The sequence below is a fragment of the Zonotrichia albicollis genome, chromosome Z (assembly GCF_047830755.1).
Source record: "Zonotrichia albicollis isolate bZonAlb1 chromosome Z, bZonAlb1.hap1, whole genome shotgun sequence".
NCBI lineage: Eukaryota > Metazoa > Chordata > Aves > Passeriformes > Passerellidae > Zonotrichia > Zonotrichia albicollis.
This window is the reverse complement of record NC_133860.1, coordinates 10,570,599-10,592,277: the sequence shown is the minus strand read 5'-3', so window position 1 is coordinate 10,592,277 and position 21,679 is coordinate 10,570,599. Positions and strand designations below refer to the sequence as shown.

The following is a 21,679-nucleotide window of genomic DNA, read 5'->3' as shown; positions in this document are numbered from 1 at the left end:
ATCAAAATAGCAAATAACACATTTTAAGATTTTTTGTTTTCCTAGTGGCTAACCAAAAAGTGTTTGACTGAAACTTTAGTGCTTAAATATACTCAGGGAATCAAGTGGTTAAAGACAAGAAATTCTTGTCCTTACTGCAGTTCTGATCCTGGATTTTTCTGGTTTCTGGGCTCTGACTCAGTTTTAACAGCTGCAGGTGTGAGACGGTGTGAAGCCTTTAAGGAATATGTCTTTTGGTCGTGGCTGTATGAAGCATTTTGCACTCAGCAACATCTCATTTGGCTGAATAAATAAAAAATTCTAAACAAACATCCTTTGAAAAGGCAAAAAGCTGTGTATTTTTGTTTGTGTTTTGGACTCAGCACTTACTAAATGCATAAATATGCATCAGCATAGCTTGTGGTATATGTGATTAGATGCTACATGGGGAGTTTGGTTGTTTTATAGTTACTGCAGTAGCAGCAGTGGAGCACAGAGTACATGAAATTTGGATAATTGTGGATAGAAAACAAGTAGTATTAGTTACAGATACTGCCTTATCCATAAGTTAATCTAGTTTTTTGTTGTACTGTTTGCAACAAGGACTTTAAGAAGAACATGGCTGGAACCCAGTGATATTTTCTGCCTCTCCTCCTGTTTGAACATGCAAGTATGACCCATTGATACAAAAATATGGGGTAGTTGTTTCATGTAATGTGAAGCTGACAAACGACCAGATACTTACATAAATCCTTTAAATGACTAAGGGAAGCTTATTTAATGCTCTCAACTGACATCCTCATTACTGCTGCTCAACAACACTAGGCTATTCATGCAATCTGGCCCACATGCCATTGTTTGGAAACCATAAAAACCACAGACAGCCACACGCTGAGATACAATAATTGTCAAGTCTATAGTGCATATTTTCTAGAATTGTTTAATGCTGGCACAGTGTGTGTGCCAAAAAATGCATAATCGAACAGGCAGTGATCTTCATTGTGACCATCCCAGTGGGGTTTGAAAATTGCCCAAATTTGACCCAGCAGCAGAAAATGACAAAGGGGAGACACATTAGGACTCTGGATAGAAGCTACCTAGGAGAAATGACAAGTATACCATTATGCCAGAAGGTTTTTGATCCATCAGTGCAAAAGTTCACTGTCGTGTGTGGCCAAAATCAACTGCTAGTAAGCAAGGGTGAAGGAAAGTCTTTCAAATTTTGAGTTTAAAGGAACAGATGGAGGTCAGCCAAAAATATCAATTATTGTCACAAGTCCCCCGAGGTGCCTTGGCCCAGATTTTGTGGATCATTTCAATGATTAATACCCACCAGCAGCTGGTATTACTGGATGATATGAGTAGATCTATTTGGGCTTTGCAGACAGTTTGGCACCTCTTGTTCATTTGTCCAGGATGTATTAATGATTAGTCCCAGGACATCTCAGCTCATCCGCATCTGGGATAAAGGACAGAGTGACATTCATTGCACTTCTCTTCTTTTTAGAACTGTTCTTTTTTGTGACATATTACAGCAAAAACTGAAAAATAAGGCAGTTCACGGTATCTCTGCTAAATATAAGCCAGATGATAAAGACACACAGGAGCACACTGCCCTGAACAGCAATATTGACCAATGAGCTCCAGAAGGGTTTTAGGCTATGTTGAAGATGAGGAACAAAAAAGTCAGCAAAGATGTGAATTTTCCAGCAGCCTGTTTTTATGTTTGGTCTTTTTTTTTTTTTTTTTCTTCCTCTACCTGAAAAAGCTGACTGGCATAAATAGAAATTCTATTGTTTGACTGGATACTTTTTCTCTGTGAGAAAAAATTTATTCAATGCGGCTGCCAGATATGTAGGAATCTTGGACATATGCCCAACATGTGTGGAAAAGAGCTCTACACATTCACAGTTAGCCTGACACATCTGGGGGGTGTCAGACTTGCAGAACGAATGATCTGTGAGTCATGGATGAGCACAAACAGAGGAGGCTGGAGGCAAATGTCCTGCAGCTGCACACCACTGGGCTCACTGAGCATCCCAAGAATGAGCACACATTTGTTTTTGGGGCTAAAAGTGGTGCATGTGGGTCAGGAGATATTTGAAGATACCATGTGCAGTCCCTTGACAGGACATACCTGACCAAGACCCTGACAAAGCACAAATACAGCTCCTTTCTGATCTTCCTGGCTTTCATTCAGGCAGCTTTGGGTGTCAGAAGCTTCCACTGAAATTTCTGTTGGTATTCAGCCTCCAAGGTTTTGCTGTTTTGAACCCTTTATCTATTACCATAACACAGTGATCTCAAAGATTTTGTCCTAGGCTCGCTGTGACAGTGATATCACATATGCATAGGACTGAAAATGGAGAAGTTAAGGTTAATATAAACCAGCAGACCAATGAACAAAGGATAGACTCCTTTCAGTAGATTTATTTTTGTAATTAAAAAGAAAAAAACCAAAACCCTAACTTTCCCCCTCAAAAATGTTCAGAAAATTGAAATAATAAGAATTAAATTTACTTTTTCTGGGTTACTTAAGCAGATGAAAGTAGGTTAGAAACTAGAATGTCTTCACCACTATTTCTCAGTCTTTTAAAAGCTAAAACTTTTAACTTTCTCAAGAATTAAAAAAATGCAACAAATCTGTCTGGTAACAATACCAAACTGTTTTTTTTATTGGAGCAGAAGTGTTGTGTTAACCTTTTTCTTGTAATGAAGTTATTTTCTTTCATTTTCTCTGACATGTTTTACTTCATCCCTTCCTTAAAAAAAAGATAAAGGCTATTACAAATATTTTACAGAGCATTTTCTGTTTTACACAGTTAGTCCACAGGCAGAGATAGACAACCACAGCTGTGGTAAAATTCTATCAGAGAATCAGAGGCACGTAACTGAATGACTTGAAAAAGCAGAATTTGCATGCAAAACTTTGAAAAACAGTAAACCAATTTCTAAACTGCAGATATGATGGAAAGGGAGGAGGAGTGGGGGTGTACTGAAAAAAAACCAATATGCAACAAAAACCAATAAAAAACAGAAAACAGCAAAAAAATACCAAACCAAAAAAGAGTGAGAGCACTCTTGTAGTGGTTTGTTGAAGCCTTCCAGATAATTCAGAATATACTGGAACACAAGCATGATTTGCCACAGAGGAGAGAAATTAAAGTGAAGTGCCTGTTTGCCTGTGTGTAAACCTTAGGTTAATAATTCATAGTCCACAAAATTGTTCAAGCAAGATGTGATTAATTAATGTTTATAAAATACTTTATAAAAATCCTTGGGTTTCCAGTCTTGCTATATATAAATCCATGTGATGGTGGAGATTACTCGTGAATTTATTTCTGCTGCTCTTTATGTCTGATCTCATGAAACTTCTGAAATTTTATGTTCAAGTTGAAATGTTAGCTGTCATCCTATTTTGGCATCTTCCCCTATGGTTTCACCAGTTAGGAGGGCACCAGAAAAGCAGATGTAATTTCAAAAAGCTGAAATGACTCTTGTTAACACTGCTGTCCCAGAGCAAGTGAAATCTTTATAAAGATAGGATGTGAACAGTGCGCCAGAATATTGAACTTATTTATATACTATATTATATTCTACATCTCTAAGCTTCAGAGATTCTCTCCAGAACTAGAAGGTGAAGATGTTTGTGAGATTTATTTATGGAACCTCCATAGAAAAATATGTAACAGGATAAGGTTTTTTTGACTACTTTTTTTTAATTTTTAATTTATTTTTTTTCTGTATGAACCATAAGATAAAAGATGCCATTTCAATTGACTGGTAATAGGTTAATTTTTTTTTTTTTTTTGAACAGCTAATGAAATCTCTGGTGTTATTGTCTTGTAATAAAAGACTCTGAATAAGTTAGATAATAAGACCTGTAAGAGGATTTGTCATTTGCTAGATTTTCTAATTAAAACAATTATTGTGTGGCCCAGCTCTGCACGACTGCACACGTGTCTATGTCTTTGTTGATTTACCTGCAGCTTTAATAACTTATAAATCAATTTGCCAAATTGCAGCCATATTTGACGAAAGAATGGGTACTTTAGATACAGAAATTTTAACAAGATTCATCAAATTAAGTTGGCAGGAAGAAGAGAGAAAGCCTGCCAGTATTCTAGCTGAGGTTTAGCTACACTTTAAGCTCAGCTTTTCATTGACACCTGACACTGCACACAAGGAACACCTCTAAAATATTGTCTATATGCAATGAAATTTTTCATTCACTCATTCATTCATTTTTGCCCTGGAAGAAATTAAGAGATTAATTACCAACATCAAACAATGACAGAAAGTAAATTGACAAGGCAGCAAGCCTCCTTGCTTCAGAGAAAGACATTTTGTTTTGCTTTGTAAGTGGATGTGAAGAGCTGAAATCAAGGAGGATCCAGAATAAAAGAATTTCAGGTCAATCCAATACCATGTATTGAGTGTGCATGAGAATATTCTAGGACATGGAGGTCAACAGGAACCAAATACCCCATCCCTATGCCAGGAAATTGATCAAACTTTGAAAGCAGGGAGGCAGCATGTTAATTGTTTACAGAAAAAGGACTCCTTAACTCTTCTAATTACCAAATGATGTCTGAGAGTTACTCAGGGAAGGTGTTTGGAATAAGCAAGTTGGTAAATATTTTGTCAGATCAGTAGCATAGAAAACCACATTTCAGTGCCCATGAATATTTCCCATCTCATCTCAGTTTCTATTCTAGACACAGACAATGCATATTAAAATATTTTAACTTAATCTAACATTTACTTATCTTGATGGCATTTTGCTTGCTTATGATGGGTTTTGTTAGCTGTAATGAAAAGGACTAAATTAGGATGATAGGGAGGAAAAAAAACACCTCCAAAACAGGTGTTAGGAAAACAAGAAAGATTTGACATTCCTGCCACCACTGTGACAATCCTTCATGGACAAGGAGATTGCATTTCCTTCCCCTCCTTTGAAGCCTGGGTTTGCTGATGGGAAAAAAATAACTGTAATGGATTGTGACCAGACATACTCAGAATTTAAACTCTGTGCCAATGGAACTGAACTGCTCTCCTGAAAATAAAATGCAAATCAGAAACTTTTGCACATTCTCCACAATCCTAGTGATCCAGTTTTGGAAATATGCTAGTGGAGTGGTCTTAGCAATGCTGCAGAAATCACTGAACAGCAATAGTTTAAAACATTCCCAAAGGTTTTGCAAAGTGAGCCAGGATTGCACAGAACTAATATTTGACTCAGCTTTATTATGTGATGTCTCAGACTCAGATCCCTTGCTGGCATTTAATCAAGGTTATTGAACATTTCGGACTCAACAAAATGAGGCTGAAATTTGGAAGTCCTAAGAGATCTGACTCCACATAATTATTTGTATCAGCATTGAAGATAATAAAATACATATTAGAGTGGTTTTGGATTATAGAACCATAGTATGCTTGGCTAAGGTGATGAGAAAGCTGAATTTTCTCGGCATTTTTCGATTTCTTGTTAATTACAAAGAAGTTTTGCTCTATAAATTGTACTGACACTCAGAATTTCGAAATGGACGCCAATTTTCTGTAATAATTTATTAAAAAATTTGCAGAAGTGCTTCACAGAGGAAAATAATAGAACTATTTAGGAAAGATTTATTGCACTTCATGTGATGGAGAATCTATGGCCTAAGATCATTATTATTTTGCCTTTCTGCTCCCTCATCTTACAATGCATGAGGGCAGATTTACCAGTGGATATTCAGCAGCTAAGGCTTGTAAAGCACATAGATCACTTGTGAAAGATTGTTTGCAATGACAAAAGGCATGCTGAGACTCATCTCTTTTCCTCTCAAAAGTCTCTTTCATGTTCTCACATTTAAACGCTCTCCAGAGCAGAGGTGCACAAACACATTTGGGTGCACAACTGAACCCCATCATGCAAAATCCCATAATAAAACTGTTCCTCGGTCATCAGGTAGAGCTGGAGGCAGGAAAAGAAATAATTATGAACTCACAAAGAATTTAAGGAAATAAAGATAATAATGTCATTGTTTACAATGAAGCACTGATGCTCTTGATCAGGGTTCACTTGTTTTACTCCAAAGAGGAAAATTAACAAGAAAGACTTGGAGGCAGAACTGGTAAATTTAGAATAAAGGTTGAACTTGCAGTAAAGAATTTAGGCTGAAATAGACAAGAAATGGATAGGGTTATATAAAGACCTCTTTGCACAGTTTTCTGACCTTTTCAGACACAAAGCTTCCCACGTTGCAACAGGATGTGAAAATTTGCCAACATCTTTAAGTGAACCTTCCTCACATAATTTTTCCCAGCTCCTAATTTTCTTAACATAGTCCTTATTTTCTCTGGCCCATAAATAAAATCTAGGATTCTTTTAAGCTTTTTTTTTTTTTTTACTCTTTTAAAGCTGTGTTAGCCCTGTCCAGTGTCCACTTTTGGCTGCTCTCCTCCCCTTCAAAAAGAAGTGATGAATAAAAAACAACCTCAAGATATACCCAGTCAGAGGAAGCTTCATAACTTGCAGTTGCATAAAGTACCTGCCTTGATTCCTTTCATACTGGTGTCAAGATGAAATCACCTATTTAGTTTGGTGACAACAGAGTTAAATCACTTATCAAACCCTTGTTATAGGAGCACAAAATATTTAGACAACATCACCTACTACCAAGTGCTTGGTTTAGCATGTTGGATGAGCTGCAGGAAGTATACTAATAAAATTACTGTCATTTGGGAAACAGCCCACTCTCTGGAAGCTTGCCTGGATGATTTGATCTGAATCCAACATAACTTGGAATTTTTATCTTTTTTTTTTAACTGAAACATACAGTAATGCAAGTATGTTAATGAACACTATCTCCATAAAAACCTGCTGCTGTACTAAGATATTCCAGGTTGTTCAAGAATTTTAATTTTTAAGTCTGCAGGAAAATCAACTATTTTTGGCCCTCTTACCTGGAATTATCATAGTAATGAAAGTCCCAGTTTCTCAGTTGAGAGTTGAAATGAAGCCTTTGTGCCCAGCAAGATTTAAGCCTTTGTATTACAGTGTTTTTGTCTCACCATATGTTTAGAATATCACAAAAACCAGAATCACCTTGGCAAAATTATTTCTACTGCTCCAGTGAGATAGTGGTTTTATGTAACTGCTAGTACTGGTCAGTCCCTTAATTACAGCAGAGGCCTGATAAAAATGAAACACGTTTTTATAACAGGCAGCAGCATCCTTAAAAAAATGCTTCTAATCTTCATTTTCAGATCTAACTGTTCATGGTTTTCTCTTTAGGAGGATGCTCAGACAGGTAATGTCTTTTGAAACTTTGACAGTTCCATTTTGCAGAATGGAACTACCATGCTCCAAATCAAGGCATGTGAATTGGAGGGTAGCAAATATCCCATTTCTCCCTTGAAATTTAGAAATATAAATTCATGCATCAAAATGCTTGCCCAACTCCTTTGTTTGTATTGTGTTTTAATAACTTTCACAGTTGTCTTAGTTTGGTGTATGCCCAGGCTTTGAGCACAGCAGAGGTCTGGAGCCATCTCAGATGCATCTCAGAGTCTGGGCTTGTGGTTGAACGAACTCTCTGTCTTAGAGGCCCAGAATCAAGAGTGATCTCCATTTGCCCTTCTCAGTCCATTTCAAGAAAGAATAAACACTTTTAGGTGATTAAGTACAACAGAAGGCACAAGCCTAATACAGGTGCTTAACTCACAGTTTTAAACAATCCCCTAAAATATGAAATGAGCAGGATCTCATACACTCTCATTGAGCTGTTTTCTGTGGACTAGTTCAATCATTTTTCAGGACTTTAAGTCCCATGGTTCATCTCCCAGCCCTTTTAATGCTTTGATTAAAGTTTAGAAACCCACTTTGGACAACAGATTTAGCAGACTGGGAGTAAAACTGGAATAGCCTCACGCTGAGAGAGAAAGGTTTACATTGGACATTAAGAAGAAATTCTTACCTACCAGGGTGGTGAGGCCCTGGCATAGGTTACTCAGATAAGATGTGGCTGCCCCATCCCTGTGAATGTTCTAGAATGTTCTACTTTCAATAGAACACTAAAACTAAAATTCTTCAGTGTTTACTAGATAAAACTTGAACTGGACACAAGAAAAACATGCAAAGTATTTCTTATAATAAAAAAACCCCTCCAAAATTAATATTTTAAGTAAAAAAGTAACATGTTTCTAGTTGATATATTGATTTCATACATATATAATTTGAAATTTTTAATTTTTATATCTGATCTGCAAAAATCGTGTTCTTAAAATCATAATGTCAGAATGCAAAATTAATGCGTTCTATATTAAAACAAAGGAAAATTCTCACTGAACAGGGTATTGTAACAAAAAATCTTCAACAAACCAATACTGAAATTAATTTTAGCATCCTCCCTCATTTTTCATAAAGGATTGAAGTGGTTCCAGAATCAAGAACTGACTAAACCTGAATATCCTAGCTTCATTCCTGTTTCGTAAAAAAACCCCAAAACTTCTTGCTATTTTATGACTCTGATGTATATTTATTTTGTTTACATGTTTGGGGGATTTTAAGGTACTTTGGGGATAAATAGCAGAGTACATTTTTATTTTATTGAACAGTGACCTTATTAGACTCTTGACTCTGAGAAAAGGACACCTTCCAGTAACAACCTGGTCTTGTGGGAGATGTCCCTGTTCATGGAAAGAAGTTGGAACTTCATGGTCTTTAAGGCTTCTCCCAATCCAAACAATTCTGCAATCCCATGATTCTATAAAAAGTGACCATTACAATGAATTTCCTGATAATTTTATACCTGACTTTCAAAAAGTCCTAGAAAGCAGAGTTTGGAGAGAATTTCTAAATACCCCTGAAGTTTGGATTATACAACCCACACAGGTAATGCTACGTTTTTGATTTCAATGCTTAGATGAGGCAATTAGAACTAAGGTAAAATAAACCTTAGTTTTAAATAAACTAAGTTTGTAAGTTAATAAAAGTTTAAAAATAACTGGAGAACAACATGAAGAGTGATCCAAAGCCAGTGTGGAGCAGGACCTCAAGATTAATTCAAGTAAATGAGTAGCTGCTTTAAATGTTTTTCCCCATTGGAGAAGGCCTTTTTTTTTTTTTGTTTCTTAATGATCTTGCTCAATGCAGTGCTTCTTCTAGGCTCTGTAGTAGTGTTTATTTTCAAATTGCAAACTCAAAGGCTTCTCGTTTTTCTTCCTGATGGTCCATAGAAGCTGAACCTCTATCACATCTCAGAGCAGCTGCCACAGTTCTCTCAAATTTATTTTGTATTTACAAGGCAACGAAAGACATATAAACATCTTTGCCATGGTATAGTGACTTGGAAATATGTCAGTAATGACTTTGTGGCTGCACTGGTCCTGCACACATGTCACACAAGCACTCAAAGTTTATTCAAGAAACTGCTGTGAGAAATGTGAGATAACTTATTCCCTTTGCAGTGGGAAAAACAACAGTTTGGGGGTTTTTGATACTGATTGTTTTAGAGGGTTAGAGTATATGGCCCATGGCACAGAGTGAGTGGATATATATGGCTCTGTCTGTGAGGATCATGAGGTTCTGGCACAGATGCCCAGGGAAGCTGTGGCTACCCCATCCCTGAAAACATTCCAGGCCAGCTTGGGTGTCTGAGCAACCTGGTGTAGTGGAAAGTGTCCCTGCCCATGGCAGGGGGTTAAAATAAGAGGACTGTTAATCTCCCTTCCAACCCAAACCACTCCAGGATTCTGTGATCTAACTCCTCTCAGGGTTTTGAAGGTTTGGCACTGTTTGGACATTGACGTGGGTCAGGAACCATCCCATGCAAGCAGGACAGAATGAAACCCCTTCATATGTTGGGGTTTTGTTTGTCTCCTGTGTTCTCACATGTACCTACCTGCCCAAGAATCCCATTGGGATGCCCCAGGGTGCTGTGTAGAGCTTATGGCTTCTTCTATGGAAAGACCTCTGTCCCTCAAGAAACAAGAATGCTATGGAAATCAAGCTCTAGAGGTCCAAATGCTGTTATCTGTAGAGAAATTTGTGAACTTATATGACACTTGTGTCCATTCTGCAATTGGTTAAAAAGAGGGAAATAATTTGTGTTTCTCAAGGTTTCTCAGGAGGGTGTTGTGCAAAACTTAACTGGATACAAAAGGTTTAGCCTTTTGCTTGGATGCCAAAAACAAGTTCCAGAACAATTTTGTGAAAGATTCTCAATTGAGGATCGCTGATTTCTCAGATATGACTTCTGACTCAGGTGGTTTCTACTGAACAGTGTTTGAAGGATGATAGAAAACATGCCTGAATGTTTTCATTTCATGCCTGAATGTCTTTTCATCTGCTTTCTGGGAATTCTGCTTTGGTTTCAGCATTTAGTTGGATGCAGTATGAAGCATAAGTTTTGCTGTTTTATAAACCTTTAATTAAGGTAAGAGATTGTGAAATATTCCAAAATGAGCATCTACAGAAAATCTCATCCTTTAAGAGGAAAACCCATGGTAAATGATACTGGTATTACCTAATCATTACAAGTGCTTAAACCCAGAAACTAAACAAAAAAAATACACCACAAAATATACTGCGAGCTGGTCGAAGTAAAGTAAACCCCTATCCTTTTCAACTTATCATTTTCTAAAGATAAATGCAATTTATTTTTTGGTTAAATCATACTCAAACTTATTTCAAATCCAGGAATTGTTTTGTAGGCAGCAGCACAGCAGTCCTCTGCAGAAATGCGAAAGCTGGGGAGAGAAATGATCTATTAATCTGGGACAGTTCTTAGTAGGACAAGACATAGTGCTTTATCTTGTCTAAATATAGGTGACCTAAATGTAAAGGCCTTTACCTGTTCTCTTGCAAACCTTGCCTACCATTTAATGTGTCTCAACTGTTGGAAGTTAGCCAAATATTGAACCTCTATTTACTTTTTTGTGCTAGTGCTGATTAATGTACATACCCAAAGTCATCCCAGCAGACTCTGCTCTCTCACTGGCATAAATTTTTTACAGAGATTAAAAATACCTAAAATAAGTCACATGCAAGTACTCCACTAAGTGCCAATATCTTTCTCATCTTCACCATGAATTATTACAACGCAAATTTGATGCACTTGAACAAATTTAGTACTTATTTTAGGCAAATATGCTCACATTAAAATGATACATTTAATTTAAGCAACTTTTTCTGGATTTCTTTGCAGTGAAAAGAAGAGAAATATGATTTCTATGTTTAGGAAAATAGTGACTGAAAGATACCCAATGGACCTCATAGAAAATAGATGGTATGGGTGTTATCAGTAAAATTATGAAGCATATGATCCATTTTTTTTTCCCTCTGGTAATACAAAGATGTGAAAAAAATTCTCCCTTATTTTACTATTTTATTTCAGGTGCAGGCTTCATGACAAATGGGCACAGATAAAATTCGGGGGTTGGAATACAGTGTGTATTTGTATACGTTTGTGTCTCTGAGAATATTGGGGTGCATATTTTCCAGTGACAAAGCAGTCACATAGTGCCTGCCCTGCCCTGCAAGATAAAAAGAACACATACAGTTCTAAAGTGGTAAGAAAATGGTAAATTTTATTTAACTCTACCATTCTAAGACTTTCTGAAGGGGAAGAAAATAAGTCAAGAAGAGCCGTTGCTGCCTGTTTGATCAGTACAGCTGATGGTTGGAAAGGGCATCTGCCTTCAGGTTCCTCCCAAGGGGTGATGGTTCTCCTGCTCCAGCTCACACCCACCCCAGGGGAAAGGACCTGCTGCAGCCCAGAGTGTTGTGATGGATGAGATTCCTCCTCCAGGCTCTGCATTGCTGAGACCCACAGGTGGCCCACAGCAGGTTTGTGAGGCAGAGGTTCAGCATTACTCACTGCTGGTGAACCATTTGGCAACATGTCCTGGGTTGACTATATGATGCTTTTATCCCAAATCATCTCATTCTGTTTATGTTGAATAATAAATTTTGCACCTTTAAGAGTGTTACAGAGTGAAGGTGGGGAGAGAAGAAGCGCGCAGTTTGTTTTCAGACACTGCACTCACTCCTCCACATTCCTGCTCCTGGACCGTGTTGTCTGTAGATGGACAGACAGCAGGACAGAGCTCTTCTTTTGCTTTTTAGTTAGTGTTAGCTAGCTGAGGCAAAGAAGTTCCCTGGACTGTTTTTTTCCCTTTTTCTTTGGACCTCTTGAAACTGCTCTGGACTGAACATCCAGGAGAGCACCGGCAGCTGCAGCTGTGGCCCACCGGGCCGGGCCTGGCCTGCGACAATTTCAGCACTGAGGGACTGATCAGAGACTGAGTGAGCTGAGCTGCAACCTGGGGTTTTCTCAGTTTGTCATCTCTTTTAGAGTGGCAAGGGGTCTCATTGTTTGATATTGGTTTGGTTTTATTGTTTAATAAACAGGTTTTTTCCACCTTTCTCCAAGGAGGTATTTTTCCCTTCCGGACCAGTTGGGGGGAGGGGCCGATTGCATCTGCTTTTCCCACCGGAGCTCCTTTGGAGGATTCTTTCCCAAATTTGCTCTAAACCTGGACACAACAGAAAAAATACGTGGAGTTGCAGGTTCCGTGCAGTGTCTGGAAGATGCTGGCCAAGGAGGACAGGCTGCTTCAGAACCAGGCTGACAAACAGCACAGTCACTTGTATATCAGTGAAATAATTGACACTGATTTATGTCCAGGGTGAACTGAGGGCTTCTAATAGCGGTCTTCAAGCTTGCTCTTAGTTTACAAAATCTAACTCATGGTGAGCAATCTTCAAACTACTCAGGCCTCCTTATTCACTATAAGTGAAGATCTTTTTGTGACACAGCTTCTCCTGTCCCATCTCTTTGGACCTGTGATTCCCTGTAAGGATTTTTATTACTCGGTGACAAGTGGATTGAAAAATCTGTCAGGAGGAAGAGCAGAGATGGTAATGAGTGTTCTCAAATTTCTCTGCAGTCCCTGAAGGTCTATCCTTGCTCAGAACTTTCATCACAGCAGTATTTTACAGCTTATATAACTTAAGTCTTTCTGAAGTTCTTTGTTGGCAGGTATAGCATATTCTCTTAGGCTTCATGGTTTCATCTATTTTTCTTCTCATCTTTCATCCACATCATGGTAATCAACTCCTCACAGGTCAAAAAATTTTTCAAAGTACTCCTTTGAACATCTGCCTCCTTAAAGACATCCCTGCTGTATTCTCTGATAACTTGGATTTCATCCAGCTTTGCTAGATAAAGACTTAGGAGTATTCAGTGAACACCCTATTAACTAAACAGGAGAGCAGAAAAAGGTTCCTACATTTTTCACTAACATCTGGTCTGAGCACAGTGGGAGGGAAAAAGCCAACAGCGAAAGATCTGCATGCACTGGTTGCAAACTGGTAGCTGCTCTCCCAGATGAAACTATATATTTGAAGTATCATTTAAAATCTTCAGCAGGGAGCTATCATGCCATCTTTTATATTAGTTATGAGGCATACAAATGAGGGTTTTGCTGCTATCCTTCCAGAAGTACAAAGCTGAGCATCCTACTTCTCCCCCAGCTGTTCTGTTGGAAAGGTTACTTTTAGTTCCTAAAGCAAGGGGACACAGCAAAGACCATAGAGAGATTTGTTTTCTAAGTGCTAAAGAGGTTTCAGTGAAGGGCCAACTTATTCCATAGTCAGGTTCAAGCAGATTGTCATTACAAACCTGATGAGAGAGGAAATAAAAACTTCCCATTCACTTTACTGAGTTTTGGTATTTTTCCCTCTTGCTCAATTTTCCATTCTTTTCTATGTTCTTTTTATTTGATTTACATTAAAAAGTTCCTAAACCGTCTTGCATACTCATAGCAGTTGTAACCTCTGTGATCTCTCCCCTTCATTTTCTAAGCCAACCAAATATCATGATCCACATGAAGGATGAAGCAAATCATCATCAGTTTCTGTTCTCTTAGTATCACTCATCTCATCTTAATATCCTCCACCAACCTCCTATGGTGGGTGTACTTGAGCCAAATCTCTGGAGCTTGCCTTACATATTTTTTTCATTTTATCTGCTCTTGATCCCATTCTAAAAGGTGTTAAGGCTCACCAAAAGTGGAGAATCTGCAAGGCTTTCCAAGCTCAGTAGAGGCACATGTTGCTCACTGAGGTGGTAGATGGACAAATTCAAGGTCAGGTTGAACAGGACTCTGTGAAAAGTAATCTGGTTGAAGTTATCCCTTTTTACAGCAGGGAGGGCTGAACTAGATGACCTTTAATAGTGCCTTCCAACCCAAACCATTCCATGATTTTACGATTTTCATACATTTACTTATGCTTTATTCTCCTCTCCTCCTTCTGCCTATCCCTGTCATTACTAATAGTCTGTTTATTCTGTCTTCCTTTAATTGGCTTGCTTTGTGTTATGGATTTTGTAAGTTTTCAGTGACAGAAACCTCATCTTCCTCTGTGTGATTGAAGTATATTCATTATCATGGTGTAATGTGCAGTTTTGTTCTGGAGACAGATGTGAATCAACCATCAGATTTTCCACTGCCTTCAGAGGCGCTACCCACTTATGCTGGCTGAATACTTTATGTGCTCAAACTTATTCAGTCAATGTCCTACATAAAGAGGCATCTGTGATTAGTCAGCAGTGTCTAGCTGTAGAGGCAAATTCAGTTTTTATTCAGAAAGCTGAGTGACTTTGCAAAAGTTTACCGGGGAAAACATTGCTCTTTCTCCTCAGTGTGAGCATTAATGAGAAATTTATGAAGAAGGCAAAAGGCTCTGTTTGGTTTGTCAAAAACATTTGAGGCTGCCTTTTAAACAGCTGGGGTTGATGCAAGAGAACAAAAGAAATACAATTATAGGACTATAAAATGGTTTGGGTTGGAATTGACCTTAAAGCTCATCTCATTCCACACACCTGCCATGGGCAGGGACAACACCTTCCACTAGACCAGGTTGCTCCAAGACCCATCCACCCATCCACCCTGGCTTTGAACATTTCCAGGGATGGGGCAGCCACAGCTTGCTTGGGAACCTATTCCAGAACCTCAACACCCTTGTGGAAAAGAAAAGAATTTCTTCCTGTACCTAAATCTATTATAAACCTACTCTCTTTAATTTAAATACATTTCCCCCTGTTCTGTCACTTTCATACACGTGTAAAATGAAAAAGAGTGAGCTTATCTTGGTAGAGCTGAAAACAGATTGGTTACTCAGTGTTTTGGAATTGCAGAGAGAAAATTGCAAGGAGCTGCATAATAAACTTTTGAAATGGGCTAAATGGAGTCACCACCATGGTTTACAGTACTTTGCCATGCATCAGTTTTTAAAAATTATTTAATCTATTAGTTATTTAATTTATTAGTTCTATCCTGATTTCCTCTTTCCAGGAAAAATTATTTCAAACTATTGTTTGAATACAGGAAGAGCATAAATATATAAGATTTTTCTCTGGTGAATTTCACAGATGTGAGATAGATTGCCTTTCTCTTCTATTGATTTTACCTAATCTATAAGGTAAAAAGATATCAGGCTTTTTTATACAACAAAGGCAATATAATATAATTATAGGATCTGATTTACTTTACCCTCCTAAAATTATGTTTTTACTGGACTTCTGCTCCAGGAACACCATGAAAAATGATGGCTTTCTAGATTGTTCATGCAGTTTTTGAAATAGTTGCAAGTCCAAAAGGGCTGTAAAAAAATGATGCATGACAAAGTACGAGAATGGGAAAATCTAATTGTCACATTAATTATCTATTGACAGAAGATATACAGCAGGTGATGCAATGGCTTTGGATGTTCTTGTCTTTATTACCTCTTGGGGAAAGAGTTCAGATCATGAAATGAGTTTGGTGCTCTTGAGTGGACATTTGTCCTCATCACAAAACAACCCCATAATTCAGCACAATGTAACGAAATTAGAGAGCTCAAATTGAGGAGGTTTAGAACCAAGAGCATCAGGGAGTGATAAATCAGGCTAGAGGTGCAGGGCAATGCCTCTTGGGGTGACTTTCACAGTGTCTGTGAGACAATGCCATCCCCATTACAAATCATTGTGCCAGGCAGACATCCTAACTCCACGTTCTTGCAGGGACAGATCAACCTAGAAATAGCACTATGAGGGAGCTTGATCTGGTCTAAGTCACTATTCCATTCAACTGCTATTAAAAGTTTTGAGAACAGTAATTTTCATATTTCATTAAAGATTTTACCATTCCTCTGGTAATTTTCAGGGATGTTTTTCAGAGCCATAAGCAATGTTTGATGCAGAGCAGTGTTTGATGCACACTTGCATAAATAAGAGTCCCTAAAGGGAATGTCTAAATATGGCTAACTGCTGTAAGTGTACTTAATTGAGTTATATTAGCATAATTGTCCAGGTTAGACACCCAGATTTTGATTTTTAGTACAAATTCAGGCCAACACTAGTGAGTATAGTTAGCTCTAGGAGCTAACCACAAACTTTTTTGTGATTTATATGAAATACATGGACAGTTTTAAGTTTAATACTCACCATTATTTGAATGTCTCTATCTGAGGTGGCCGCAGCAGGTGCCTTTGGTTACTCTTTCTATAAGAAGACCCACTCACAGCTATTTTACTTATCAGGAATTTCACACCTAGTCCACCAAGACAAACGTTCAACGTGGGAGAGGAATTTGACACAATTGTGAAGTCTAAATCTTCACTATGAGACTAAGCTTTGCTTTCTACATGTTTTTTTTTTTTGTTTTTTTGTTGGTTTTCTTTTACTATTTATCATGATCAAGAGAGGGCTTAATATCTAAGCCCACAAATAAGAGACATTCAGAAACTATATATATTTTAGCGTATGTATGTATGTATACTGCCTATAAAATTGTGTGTATATTGCCTATATATTTATATATATTACATATTTAGTGGACAAAATAAAGATATTTAATTCTTTTCATTCTAGCTATGCATTCTTACATCTCAGTCTTAAAAGTGACATTTTTGGGTGTGTAAAGAACATATTTTCAATCATTAGTAAAGACATCAGATTGCTAACAAGTTAGGAACTGCCAGTCTGAGGGAACAGAGGAGGGTACTGCAGAAAAGTTCTAAGGTGTGCAAGAGCCATGTATAAAGGAAAACCTTAGTTCTGAAATATTCCACCTTGACTTACAGCCTTCCCCAGATCACTTCTCAACTAGAGGCAACATGTGATCTGCCACAGCTGTGAAGAAGGGTAATTAACTGCCATATATTATGTATTTGTGAGAGACACCGAGGATACTTTTGCAAATTGTTATTACTTTATTTTATTTATTAGCTGGCTTTAATTATATTCCTGTAGGAACCTGAATTATAGTTCAATTGCAACACGGCCTGACGGTGGAATAAGTTATAGCTGCTACCTTCATGGGGCTGTAGGCAATGCAGCAAAATAAAGTGATCTGTTTCCTTCTTCAAATCCTCCAGACACGATTAGATGAGAGAATAGTCAGACACAGAAAAGTCTTCAGACACAGAGCTGCTGTTTTTTTTAATTCTCTCAGCTAGCTCTGACAGCTAAATACAATATTCTGTGATGGAATCAAAGTGATTAATTAGGTAAAGGAGCTGCACCCAGCCTCTTGTGCAGTTATGACTTAGGTTATCCTCACTGACTCTAACCTACATCAGCTCTGCTCAATTAACTGAGGTTAAGCATTATAGATTATTGAGGAATTGGGTCATGGTAAATCAGAATTACTTTCCCAATTTGGATGTAACGGATGGTGAGGTGTTTCAGAGACAAGGCTCAATGCCTAGCGTTTGCAGAGCTATTCTCTGCTGTTGATACAGGGTGGAAAAATCTTTACGGATGGGGGTTATCCCTCATGAATTTAGACATCAAAATGTTAGCTGGGAGACTGGACTGCTTTTTGTGGAGGGAAATGGAGTCACTGGAAATAGCCAGTTCAGGAGGGATTCACCAAATGCTAACCATTCATGCCATAAGAGAAAAATCACCAACATCTCTCTCTGTATTAACCAAAGACAGGATTTGAATGATTGCATGTCATCCTCAAGTCTACATGATCAAAGTGGAGTGAGATAAATACAGAATTTTCTGCCTAAGATGTATTCAATGCCTGAAATTACTCATAGAAGGTGTAACAGAATATCCTCAGAGGGTATGAGGCCTCATTCTTCCTGAGAGACTAACCCGGTATCAAATGCCTTTCAAAATGAGCATTTCAAAATGGTTTTGAAGACACACAGAACCTGCTCTTCTCATGGGCTTGTTGGATCTGAAAATATGGTGCAACCTGTGTCTGTGCCACTAATTTGAACATATCTCAGGAGACACCTGAGCACATCCTTAGTGCCAAAATGTTGGAATGATGCCTATCTTGGTTTCAGACCACAGAAGAGCAGCACTTTTTTGATCCCTTGATCAGCATGGTGCAGAACCTGGCACAGTCCAGGAATTACTTCCAAGAGCAGGTTGTGTGTGGTAACTCTGCTGTGAAGGCTAAATTTTTTTTAACAATATGGAAAGATGTTGCTCTGTGCCAGATGACCTTAATGACGGTGAATATTTATTATATTAATATTATATTTAGTCAAATTAATCCATTTAAAACTTAACTGTAGGTTGTATCTATGTTGTTTTCTGCAACCTTTCTTTGTCTTGCAAATTGACTTGAACCAAGGTACTCCTAAAAATGCAGACCCAAGTTCATGTTGATATTATATGTCCCTTAGTGAGGGGTGTGAAATGACATAACCAACACTAAATGATTTTCAATTGACTCAAAACTCAGGCATCTGCCTGAAAAAGACAAGGACCATCCCTCAAGGTTTCTCAGGGTGGTAATTTCTATGCTCTCTTGCACAGGGAATGACTGCTTCGTTCCCCCCTATGCAGCGTGCAGGATTGGAACAGACACAGATGTTTCCCCTTGTTATTTATTGTCTCAGAGCTGCCATCTGTCCAGTGCAGCCTCTTGTTGTCCCTCCACTAATACTTAGCTCATAAACTCTTTGGACAAGCACATCCTTTTGTCTCTAGGACACTTGACCTAAAATCTCTGTGGCAATACAGATAAAATAATAATGGTAATTACAATGGTGTAAATGCAGACTTCAGCTTTCAGAGACAGGACACAGAAAATTCACCTAGAATGGGTACATGTATATGTATTCCTCCAAAATAAATTTCTCACATAGAAATATACTACATATATCTAAAAATGTACAACAAACCATTACTTTTGATGAAGGATTTTTGACAAGTCACAAAACATCTCGGGATTCCCTTGAAAGGAAGGGAGAGAGGAAAACAAAGCATCACAATACCATAACCCTTCCAAATTTTACAGAGGGGAAAAAAAAAATACTCCCACACAGAGTATGCAAAATATTATTGGTTGAAACTCTACAAAATCATCACAGAAGAAAAGTGAAAAAGTAGCATTTAATAAAGATACATATTTTTTGTTATATCAATTATCACTCCAGGACAGACACAAATGACACTGACTACTAGTATGGCTCCATGGAAATCACAATCTTTATTTTTGACAAAACTTATGCATATTCTATCTATAAAATTTATAAATAGCAACAACATTAAAGGAACTCCAGGGGGAAAAAATGTTTAAGAGCATATACTCTACTTCATGCCGGGTTTTAAAAGGAATATTTAAAAAGACTTATCCAACTGCTTAATCAAGTGATTCAGTTGGATGGTCAAGGACTGTGAGCAATGGTGATTTGTGCTGATGCAATTCTCTAGTAAGTCAAGGGCTGGATGCTACATCACAGATGCTATAACATGCTGGGACAGAGCTGCACTGCTCCAGGGAGGGCTCTGGGACTCATTGGACAGACAGAGCACTTGTGAGCTCCTTGATGGGACAAGGGAGTGTGGCTGGTGGTGAAACACTGGCACAGGAGGCCCAGATTGGTGGTGGATGCCCCATCCTTGGAAACATCCAAGGTCAGGCTGAGCAGGACTCTGAGAAACCTGATCAAGTTGAAGGTCTCCACATCCATTGCAGAAGTTTGGACCAAATCACCTTTAAAAGTTCCTTTCCAACACAAACTCTTGTATGACTTTAATGCACAGCATGTCTGCGGAACATGGCAGCTCTGCCAGCCAGCCCTGGCAAGAGGAGACAGAGCAGAGCCCCTGCAGTCTCTGCAGAGCTGGTGCATGACTTGTACCCTGCTTGTAAAGCTGCCTGCTGTCTGGGCAGGGCACAGTGGGGATGGGGCACCACGGGATCAAGATTGGAGTGCCCAGGGTCCTTTTGGGCCTGGCTCACAGACACGGTCACACACAGACACGGGCGTGCAGGCCGAGACACGCTAACCCTAAACCTATGAACGCAAAGCTGAAGGTCCCACCCCAAGAGTCCTTAAACAGTCAAAATGTCCATTGAAATCAATGTCATTCATTTCTGGGATGGTGAAATGACCTGTGCATGCAGAGGAGGAGGCAATAAGTGTATCCATAGTCCTAGAGCTGGTGGAAGCTGGTTCAGCCTTGGATGCTGGCGTAACTCATAGCATTTGAAGACCAGCCATGGAGCACACGTTAAAAAACACAGTATTTTCTCCACTCAGAGTTGCAGAAAAGGTATGAGAGGGTATGCTAAATGACACTACAGAACAGAAGAGTCACAGGGAAACCATTAATTAGGCCTTCAAGGAACAACTTCTGCATGAGAGCTGAAGGGGAGGAGCTCCAGGCCCTGGCCTGGAAGATGCTGTGTCAATGCTGCCTTTTTGAATTATTACAGGTTACTGTGGTCAGCTCCTGATGAGCGGTTCAGAGAGAATTGCCATCAGGTTGTACTTTCCTTTTTTTTCTTCAGGGATCCCTTCAGTTTCCGCCACAGACTGTCCTTCCTCTTCATCTTCTTCTCTATCATGGACAGTGAGGATTCTTTCCTTCGAATCTCCCTCACTAGTCCATGAAAGACATCATCAATGTAGAAGCGGAGCGCAGCTGAAGTCTCAAAAAAGGAGCAGGAATATTCTCTGGCTAAGCTCATTCCTTCTTCAGTTGAGACCTGGAAAGAAAAGAAAATTCCACAAATATTGCCTAATGCACAAAACATTAATCAACATGAGAACATTACAATATATATAGCCTGACTTCTTAGATCCTTCAAATCACTGACCAGGAAAATAATCTGACAGCATCCAACAGAAGAGATTCAGGGGTGAAAGGATCAGGCTGAATTCATGAGGTGTTTGAACAGAGCAGACTGGCAGTATTCATTTGCTCAGGTATATTATGGCCTTAATTCTGATGCATCAATTTTTTTCCATGTATTTCCTCTCTTTATTACAGTAATCCTTGGTTTGACAGTGCTGGTACTTTTATTCTATAGGCTGGAATGGATGACTAGAAAGACTTACACAGAATTAAGGCCCTAGAAAATCCTTGTTGAGCATTAACCTAATCCTGGAAGCAACTTGACTCTTTAAGCTCACCAGCTTTCATACCCTAATATTTTTCAGTCACATTAATTTCTGAGCATGCCTTGGAGTGGTTTGGTCTTTGCAGGCCTGTAATCCTATCACTGAGCTCTTACCTGAGCTGTATGAAGATCCAAAATCTATTTGTTTTTCAGCTCATCTTCCCTAAGTGGCTTTGTGTACTTACTGTTCTTGTAGAATGTGTGGGAAATGTGTCTGTATTTTGTGGAACTGACGAGCCTAGAGGAAAACAACACAGCTCTTTTCACTGAGTTCAATGAGCAGGGATCATTT

At 38.5% G+C, this 21,679-nt stretch overlaps 1 protein-coding gene across 3 annotated transcripts in view; it reads right to left on the bottom strand.

Annotated features, from left to right (window-relative positions):
* The window catches only part of RIT2 (Ras like without CAAX 2), a 215,521-nt gene that overhangs the window by 18,206 nt on the left and 175,636 nt on the right, over nt 1–21,679 (bottom strand). Inside the window, exon 5 of one of the 3 annotated variants that reach the window (XM_026798119.2) lies at nt 19,068–20,973. The exons of the other annotated variants lie outside the window; for them this stretch is intronic. Coding sequence (XP_026653920.1) covers nt 20,746–20,973 — 228 coding nt within the window. The 3' untranslated portion in view covers nt 19,068–20,745. Of the gene's footprint in view, nt 1–19,067; nt 20,974–21,679 lie in introns of those variants that run through there. 3 annotated transcript variants of the gene reach the window in all.